Consider the following 10,059-nt stretch of genomic DNA (forward strand, 5'->3'; position numbering starts at 1 on the left):
ACAATGCAAATGTTTCTGTATCTTCTAACCTAGGAAAATCAGTTAAACCAATGACAGATAACATTCTTATCTGGCTCTGCCTCATCAGTGTTCTTCGTGAGAACAGCGACCATCCCTAATATTTTGCACATTCACTGCACATACTGGACATTGTTGTCTAGTCCACTATGACATTGTCCATCCTGTGCCTGCCGTGCCTTGAGGAGCAAACGATGCATGGTTCGTAAAAGAGAGTCTCACTGGCCGAGGGCCACTCAGACACCTGAGTCACAGAGGAAGGCAGAGGTCTGGTGAGTGAAACTGGAGAGCTTCATTGCATTACAGCGCTGCAGGAGAGATAACACACTACGATAAAGTGCCTTGAGGGAAAGAGAGAGGAGAGAAGATGGCCGTGATAAGACAGCTTCCAGACTGGAACCGGCAACAGTAACTTAATATGATTTTATCTGAAGAGATAGAGGAGGATGGCCACTTGTCAGGATTATCACATCTTAATGAGTAATAAGTGGGTCCATTTCAATTTGTCATGCTCATCCCCTTTTGCGCTCAGCCATACAAACATGTGCATGTACTGGATACACAAAAATATGAACTATAAAGGGACAGTTCACCCCAAAATCAAAAGTACATATTTTTCCTCTCACATGTTGAGTTATTTATCAATCAAGATTGTTTTTGGCGTGAGTTGTGTGAGAGTGTTGGAGATATTAGCCACAGAGATGTCTGCCTTCTCTCCAGTATTATAGAACTAGATGGCACTTGGCTTGTGGTGCTCAAAGCACCAAGAAAGAAGAAAAGGAAAAACATTTACAAAACTTGGCAACAATGTCTCTGTCCAGAGTTCATGACCCGGTTACTCAAGATAATCCACAGACCTTGTTGTGAGCAGTTTCATGTAGGAACTATTTTCTTTCTACCAAACAACACCCACCAACTGTATCATTGTGCCGAAGGAAGCGTGCATCTGCTGCTATCCATCCACTGAGCTAACATTACAGCTCAGCCGAGGAGGACGCCATGAATGTTTACAACTCACACTGTCATGCATGAGTAGATATAAAATAATATTTTGGTATAAATTTTCTTTAACCAAACTATTTTTAAACTTAATTTTAAATAACCTTTTTTGTTCCATCTGGGCACTTTTTCTTTTTTAATGTTTTTTTCCCCCGATTAATTTTCTGTAACCACTTATCCTGTTGGGCATCACTGGGGGGCTGGAGTCTATCCCAGCTGGCGCGGGGCAAGTGGCGGGGTACACCCTGGACAGGTTGCCAGATTATTGCAGGGCTGACACATAGAGACAGACAACCATTCATGCTCACATTCACACCTGTGGACAATTTAGAGTCACCAGTTAACCTGTTACCTGCATGTGTTTGGACTGGACCTGGAATAAACCCACGCTGACATGGGGAGAACATGCAAACTCGGCAAGAAGGGGCTCCCCCACCCCGGGGTTTAAACTCCCCATCCTGGATTCAAACCAGAAACCCTCTTGCTGTGAGGCGACAATGCTAACCACTGCACACTGTGCTGTCCGTGCTCGTGATTTTTTAAAATTGTGAATCATTTAGTAATTTTACCATATATATCTTTTCTCATAACTCCTTTACGCTAAATCTGTATCCTTTATTATGTTTTATATTATATATTATTGCTCTGTAAAGCACTTTGAATTGCCCTGGTGTATTAAATGTGCTTTACAAATAAAGCTGCATTGCCTCACACCCATTGACCGCAGGAAGAGTGCATCTACTGCTAGCTCATCTAGCACCACTGTGCTAGCTAACGTTACAACTCTGCTGAGGAGGATGGCAATAATGCTTCCATTTCGCACTGTCACAAGCACGAGCCTCTTGTCCAGGAGTAAAATTTCTGGTGCTTTGAGTACCACAAGCCGAGTGCCATCTAGTTCCATTATATTAAAGAGAAGGCAGACAGATATCTCCAACACTCGGCAACTCACGCCAAAACAAACTAAACAAATAAACAGCACTACAGGTAAGAGGAAAAATATGGATTTCGGATTTTGGGGTGAACAGCCCCTTTAACCTAGACCCCTCTTTTTTTTGCAACATACACAGTAAAAACCAAACCACCCTTTGAGTATTCAATAAAGCAATCATCAGTACAATCTGTAGCCGTAGGGACTGATCCAATACTATCAGACGGCTTCTTCCTGCCCTGCTGCATCTACTCAGATAAACCCTGCTATCACCTCTCACCCACTCTCATAAGTTAGATGTGCTTGTATGTAGGCATGCACACACACACACACACACACACACACACACACACACACACACACACACACACATGCAGAGCAGTACTCGCTCCCATATGTGAGAGGGGAAGTTGAGTAAAGGAGGGAGGGATCAAATAACTTAAGAGTCACACAGCTACACACAACACAACACAGTCATTTTCTGTGATCACCCTTCAGGTGAGGAGATCACACCAGGAATCCTCATATCAAGGACCTAACGAACACGAGGCAGACAACTCTGACTCAACCCTGAGACAGAGAGAGAGACCTCCCCAGTCCGTTACCTCGATGCTGCATGAAGGTGGAGTCATTTGGGGGTAAAGACAGAGACAGAGAAGGAGAGTGGGAGAGAGATGAGGAGAGAGCGAGAGGAGCAGGGCAACAGAAGAAGACAGATGGATTATCTGACATGCACCCGGATTGACCAGCGTTCCTGTTTAAGTCTTAAATCCTGTTTTTCCTCCTCAGAGTAAAATCTGAAAATGCTTTCCTGCACATGTGGAGTGTAGCAGCTTTCGGACAGGTAGATTGTGTGGTGCACTTTTTTTTAATCTACTGGAACTAAGGAATTTTACACATGGTAAACTTACCACCTGGATATCAGTGAGCTTTATATTTTTTTCTTTGACTTTGTTTTCTGAAACTAAGCAAGTGCCTGGAAACTCGAGGGTCACGCAGGAGCAGCCAAGCATAATAGTCAAAATTTCACAAACAATTTAGAGCGAATTAGGAGACGGAAGAAAAGTGGAAAAGCAGGTTTGTTACTGGAATACACACAAATAGTAATTGGTGTGTTGTTTTCCTGCTGAATCTTTCGTTCAGACTGATTTACTTTCCAAAACAGAATTTTTGATCTCCAGCCTAAAACCTTTCAACAGTGGAGACAAGATCTCTGTGGAGTATCAGCTTGAGACACAGTGACTTGTTAAACAGTCATTACTCTATCAAAATAATTCAGAGGGAAAACTAGGAATTTCAGACTCTGCAGGGGGACCATCTCTCCCAGTCTGGACTGTGGAGGGCTTCCCTCCCTACCCTCCCAGCCTATCCTCGCCCCCAGCAGCATGTCCCAGGCTCTGAGGCTGCCTCTAGTCCTCCACACAGCACACTACCATGATCAGATGGGCTGCTGGAGGGAGTAAGGCTGCCTCTGCCTCGTCCTGCTCCAGGGCTGGGCTAGGGGCTCGTTCTGGTTCGGAAACCATCCCCAGACTAAGGTCAACATCAACACTGCTTCCCTCCCTGTCTTTGCCTCTCCTAGTTGCCCTGGTGGTTTTTTCCCTCTCCCTTCCCGGGGCGGCCTGCCATCACCTCCGCAGGGACAAACCAAGACTCGCCAACCCACGAACTCTCAGGGTTCCACTGAACATTTCAGAGGCCGAGGTTGTCTCAAGGCCCAGGGCCACTGGGGGCCCCCTGGGTCGGACTGGGGGGCCACAGGGTAGGCATGTGCGCAGCTACAATCATCTCCAAGGGGACATGCGGAGGAGGAAGCTGTTCTCTTTCCAGAAGTTTTTCCTGAGGATCGATAGGAACGGAAAGGTCAATGGAACGAAGAGCAAAGATGACCCCCTCAGTAAGTAACTCACTGTGTCGCACAATGGTGAAAAGTAAACAAAAAAGACAGAATCAGACCCCAAAGATGATCTGAGTGTCTGTGGTGGCTGCAAAAGTTCACTGTGACCCCAACGAAGGCTTATTTGAGCTAAAACATCGGTTTTAACCTTCCAAATTGAAGCGTGAACTCAAGACTTTTATCCTTTGCAACCAAAACTGTATTCTGCATAATAAAAAGCACCTGTTGATTGAAGTCAGGGATGTTTCTGGCACAAGGAAACCCTCTTAAATGTTATTTTTAATGATTTTCCTTAAGAGAAAAAGCTTGTCCCCCCAAAACACCAACACAAATACATAAATTAGATATATAACTTGGCGTAAACACTGAATTTAAACAAAAAGCATTATTCTTCGTTAATTTCCAAAGACCACCAGCCTGCCCATTGGTTAGTTTGGATGAAGCAATGCCCGATTAGAGTCGTCTTTTTGTTTTAAACCAGACATCCCGCTGATATCTCTCCTGTCCAAACACTCAGCACAATGATGGTAGCTCTCAGATGGCTTAAAAAGGAGCAGGGACAGATAACCCGGCCATTATCAGGAAGTCTTCACAGCCCTGGGTAAACAGCGCTGATAACAACCACAGAAGAACAGGGCTTCGAGAGATGGGGAGGGGGGCGTTGAGGATATGGATGTCAGTCTCATTGATGCTTTCAGACTCTTTCGGCCTCACTGTGTGTCTGTGTCTCACTCACTCTCCCACTCACATTGCCCGTCTGCCAGCCAGCGTCAAACTAAATTACATACCCTCAGTGACAGATCAGACATTTGTTTAAAGCAGCTTGACGTGCTCACTTGGAGAAACACGTCTTTAAAGTGATTACATGTTGTATGTTTCGGGATATCAGTCAGTAAAATAGCATTAGTCTCCCAGCATTCCCCACCGCGCTCTACGTGTGTGTGCCTATCAGCCAGTGGGCACTCACATGCTCCAGTGGGTGTGTGATCATATAGCAGCCGAGGACGACACATGTGCTCGCTTATTACTGACACACACACACACACACACACACACATATACATCTCTCACATGCTCTCCCTCTCTCTGCCCCCCATAGTGAGTGTATATAGAACCTTTTAATGTTCCTCTTGGGAGAGCTAAACCGCACATTCGATCAAAGTGACTTAGGGGAAATGGCACGGGAGGCAGAATGTCAAGGGAGATGTTTGTTTTGACAAGGTCATGACAGAGGCAACTTTATTTACTGTCCGTATTACATTGTGATGCCTTTACTGCCGCCTTTTTCAGTAGTTTCTTTTAAGTTGTTAAACTGAAGTGGAGGAAGGAAGCCTGACTCAGTTTATCATAATAGTGGCGTGTGAATTCACCCTAAACTTTATGTATGTTTGGAAGCTGATTTACCGCTCTTGTCTTCTGCCTTCATTGACCTGCAGCTTCTCATTTTTAGGAGCGTGCATTGACTTTTTCAGAAGTCAGTTTGAGTTAGCGCAGGTTGAGCGTCGGGGAGGGAGGGGAAAGGGAGCACAGGGGACTCTCTAGAGGTACAAGTTCATGAATGACATGGCTGAACATCATTGTGGGCCACATCAAAGCCGCGCGTCTTCAGTATCAATGGTGGTGCCATCAAAAAGCTGTGTCCTGAGGGGGTCTGAGGACACTGTGTGTGGATTATGTGCCCTCGTATCAGGTTCTCACGGTAAAGGATACTACACAACAGCAGCTTCAGTCTTTGCTCTGGCCCCTGGGGCTAGACATGATCCCAGGGCTGACGTCCTTTGTAGACCCTCGATGGTCCCTTGAAGTGACAAATATCAAGGGTTTTTTTTTTTTGCAATGAGTGGCTTCTCCTGAGACACGCTGCATTTAAATTTTGCAATAGATTAATTTATATATGATTTGTCTACGAGGTGTGTGGGATGTGGAGGCTTTGGTTTTGGGTGCTGCCTGTGGCCCTGCGAGGACCCAACTCACTGTCTGTTAAAGAGCCAGCATCCAGCCTCCCACAGATTTATGGGGATGCCAACGCAAAACTGTCCCACATGGCTTTCCAACCCGCTGGGAGCCTGTGCTGAGGTTACAGAGAGGCAGAAAGAAAGGGAGGAAGATTATGTTCAAGTCAGCTAATCTGCATAGTACAGGAAGTACTTGATTAAAAAAATCTATGATTCACAGCTGAGTTCTCTTGAATTTAACTAGCAGCTCCGAGGGAAACCTTGCTAAATAAGACAAAAGGCAAAAGCTTGGCAGTTAAAAAGTTTGGGTAATTATCCACGGCTGGGACGGTGTGAGAGGGTGAGCCTGTCAAGACTGTGTGTGTATGTGTGAGTGTGTCGGGCCACCAGTTGTGTTTCAGTGCTGTAGGGGCCAGGCCATGTGTGCAAGATGCTTCTGGACATGGCTCAAGAAGAAGTGTGTATATACGTTACATGTGTGTGTCTCTGTGCACATGCATCTCCTTTAATCAAAGCAGTGGCCTTTTTGCGTGGGAAAAAACAGATGGCGTTCTTATGCAGGAGAGACATGTATAGCTTTTCTCTGAGGTGGGGAAGAGGATGGATATCCCTTCTGTGTAAATACACTCAGTGTGGTCCTTATCAAGTGTTATTACTACATATCCTGATTTACGCCTCGCTCCACTCCACTTTTCTGCATGGGAATGGCAGCAATCAAAATGTACATTCAAACGTATCTGCGCAAATGTTTTTCGGGCAGCCCGTGAACATTAATTAAAGAAAGGAGCAAAGTGAGAAAGAATAACAACGAAAGCTGCAAAGCACATTGTTTTTGGCATCCCACTGTGGAAAAACCACCTTTAATTCTCACTGGCATTGTGTGCCTCCATTCCACAACCAACGCACCATTTACTGTTGTAACTCCAAACAGAGCGTATCAAATAAGCCGCACATTAGGAAAAAGCAACCAGCATGCAAAAGAAAAACTGCTGTCTCCCCATGTAAACAGCTGAACCTTGCCGCCTCACTTAAGGCTACATTTTTTTCAAATGTGGTTTGTAAAATTTTCCCCATTCAAAGTATTGTTGTCACATTTAATGCTTAATGTTGTAATCTGGAGGAAGCTTATTGCAGCCATAAGCTCATTACTCTCCACCTGTGGGCCGAGCTGAGCGTTCAGCAGAGAACAGTAAATGGAGATTTTGTAGTTTCACAGCCAGGTTGGCTTTGCAAGTTGTGTGCAAGTGCACATTCACCTGCTACAATATCAGCTCTGTGTGTGCGAGTGCGTTTGTGAGTGCATGTGTGTGTATATACAACCTGTCTCGCCCCTGCCTCCGGTGGCTGACTTTGATCAGTGATCATTACAGCCTTACTAATCCTCACTCCACCCCCAGTCTCACTGTCATGGCTCCTCTGTCCTCCTCTGTTCTCCTTCCTTTCATCCCTCCCATGTTTACAGAGCAGCCAGTGACTGCCATAGATTGTCTTACATCCTCACTCCATACCCGACACCCGATCCCATACAGAAACCAGCTCCTCTCAGATCTTCAATGGCCGTTGTGTCACAGTCCCCACCACCGCCTTGCCGCTTCAGACCTCACTGCCCCGAGGTGCCACTGTTTGAACTAGAAACTGATACAGTCAAGACCTCACGGACGAGGAGAGAGGCTGCTGTATTTTTAAGAGAGGGATTGTTCTTTGGGGGCACACCTGCGTCCTCCGCTGTCCACTCATGTACCAGGCTGGCAGCTTCAGAGGCCCCCCAGCCACCGGAGAGTGGGTCTGACAGCAGAGCGGGCTGCCACACAAACAGTCATCAGACAGAGGAGGGGCTGCAGATCTGATCAAAGGATGTCGTCGACTCTCTGGAGTTCACACCCCACGCTCGAGTGTGTGTCTGAATGTGTGTGTGCGTACACATGTGCGCTTATCGGGATAAAATAACGACAGCTCACAGGAAGTGGGGAAAGGAAGTCAGGGAGGGAGGCATGAAATCAAACATGCCATGGGAACAGGGGAGGTTAACTCACACTCACACACACACACACACACACACACACACACACACACACACATAAGACGAGACAAGTGGGTTCTGTGGTCAAAGGACACATTAGGAAGTTATATCTCTCTGACCTCTGATACTGAGACCACACAAATAACCACAGCTGTCTGTGGCAAAAGCATGCCCTTGTTAACTGGGGTATAAATTAGCCCCTCTAATAGCCTATGAGAAACCTGAATTGCTTGCATAGGGACTTGGAAACCTAAATACCAAACAGAACATAAACAACCTGAGAGTCTCTGTGGTATCCACCTATTAATTTTCAAACTAAATGGCCTGCGCAGCTGGAATCTGTTACACAGGTGTAGGCTGTAAAGTAGCTTTATAATATCACTGAAATGATAAATGTGCCCGAAGAATAATTGTGACCTTACGCAGCATTCCCACACTGTGTGGTTCCACATGTACATGGCCTGAAATGAGCGTGCAATATGTTGTTATCCATTAGTTGCCTTCACTGATGCCTGTAAAACTTCATGGATATATTAGTTTTAGTCTTACCCACAGCAACTATGAGTCAGGAAAATTTTATCACCTCTACTTCCTCTGTTTTCTATTTGTCTTTGTGAACTAAAAAAATGAAAAAGAAAAAGTTTTTTCTCCGGCATTTCAGTTCAAACTTCTCGGAAACACATAGTTGAAAAATCATTTTACTCATAGGTGTAGATTTTTCAGGGTGGTCGGTGCAGGGGACAAAATATTCACAACATGTGCATTTGCTCCCCCGCTAGAAATATGGAAGTAGCAGCACTTTTTTTGACATTTACACTATAATTTGATGCAGAAAAGGCACAAATTGTTGCATAAAAAATCACCAGAATGCATGAAATTAAGTGTCCCCCCACAATGCTGAAACACAACCTACGCCCTTGATTTTACTCATGCGCTCTCTGAATGTTGACACATATTGATACAACTGTCTTTTTGCTGAACCCTAGGTATTCTGGAGATCACATCGGTGGACGTGGGAGTGGTGGCCATCAAAGGGCTGAACAGCAACTACTATCTGGCTATCAGCAGGAAGGGAGAGGTGTACGGAGCGGTTAGTATCCGGGTCAGGGGTCAATCTGGATGCTCCAGAGAGAGAGATAGTGTTAGATTCTTCTGTCCTTATCAAAGGAGACCTTATCTTTACTTCTCTAACTGCTGGGTCAACAACTAGGCCAGTGCATGCACACACGTTAACCTCTAACTGTGCAATTTTCAAAGTGCACACTAGCTTCTGCCCAAGCACACAAAGCAAAGCATGCGATGTAGATTAAGGAGTAGTAAATAAACAAGGTACCATGTGCAACCACAATGGATTTGCACAAGAAAATGATCTGTGTTTTGCCTTAACCTCACATGCCGGGGTTTTAACACTGAAATGTGATACCTACTGTTTTTCCAGAGAGAGTTCGGTGTCGACTGCACCCTGAAGGAGCGGATTGAGGAGAACGGCTACAACACGTACGCGTCAGCTGAGTGGAAGAACAAGAAGCGGCAGATGTTTGTGGGCCTGAATGTCCACGGGAAGCCGCTGAGAGGGAAGAAAACCCGCAGGAAGAACACGGCCACCCACTTCCTTCCAATTATGGTGTGAGCTGGAGGACTTGAGCGGAGGAGGAGGATATGCAGCACTGGACAGAGAGGTTTTCAATACTGAAAAAAAGCTGTAAAATAAAGACAATCACTGAGAAATCTCTCATTTGGAAACAAGGCACTAACACTGTTACACACAAATATGGTCTCTGCCCCTGACTTTGACTGAGATCATGTACTTTATTTGGTGGGAGACGATGATTTCTGTGTTTTCTGTGGCACGGGATGCAATATTTATCCTTTTTTTCTGTGCCAAACACTTTGCAACTGGAGTATGTGTGTGATGTGGACAACACAGGAGATACTGTCCCAGCTAATGTACTGCGGTAGATGCAGAAGATGTTATTTATAATCCATATGGTCCTGTGAGACACCAGATAATCTGCAACATAATGGGGAGAGGTAGAGAATTGATAAGATGAGGGAAATGATCAGTCAGTGTATCATGACAGCGTTAAATAATAGAGGATACACCACATTTAAAGCAAATGTTTGATACTTAACCACTGTGTTTTGACTGTATTGTAATGATTTATTTATTTTGTGAAATATTTAACTGGAGGGGAACACTTACACGGCAAGCATTCCTTTGCATTCTTTACTTTTTATA

At 45.1% G+C, this 10,059-nt stretch overlaps 1 protein-coding gene across 1 annotated transcript; it reads left to right on the forward strand.

The window, feature by feature from the left end:
* The first annotated feature begins 3,382 nt into the window (after positions 1 to 3,382).
* fgf10b (fibroblast growth factor 10b) lies at positions 3,383 to 10,059 on the forward strand. The gene is made up of 3 exons (XM_049578960.1): positions 3,383 to 3,845; positions 8,807 to 8,910; positions 9,259 to 10,059. Exons 1-3 carry the CDS (start codon positions 3,383 to 3,385, stop codon positions 9,448 to 9,450), a joined length of 759 nt encoding a protein of 252 aa, XP_049434917.1. The 3' UTR covers positions 9,451 to 10,059.

Source organism: Epinephelus fuscoguttatus, linkage group LG6 (genome assembly GCF_011397635.1).
Source record: "Epinephelus fuscoguttatus linkage group LG6, E.fuscoguttatus.final_Chr_v1".
In the NCBI taxonomy this organism is placed as follows: Eukaryota; Metazoa; Chordata; class Actinopteri; order Perciformes; family Serranidae; genus Epinephelus; species Epinephelus fuscoguttatus.

Excerpts from the sequence above, each read along its gene's own strand:
- fgf10b (XM_049578960.1), top strand. The coding sequence starts at position 3,383 with ATGATCAGATGGGCTGCTGGAGGGAGTAAGGCTGCCTCTGCCTCGTCC. Across the intron at positions 3,846-8,806 it reads GAGCAAAGATGACCCCCTCA|GTATTCTGGAGATCACATCG; the intron begins GTAAGTAACTCA and ends GCTGAACCCTAG. Across the intron at positions 8,911-9,258 it reads AGGGAGAGGTGTACGGAGCG|AGAGAGTTCGGTGTCGACTG; the intron begins GTTAGTATCCGG and ends CTGTTTTTCCAG.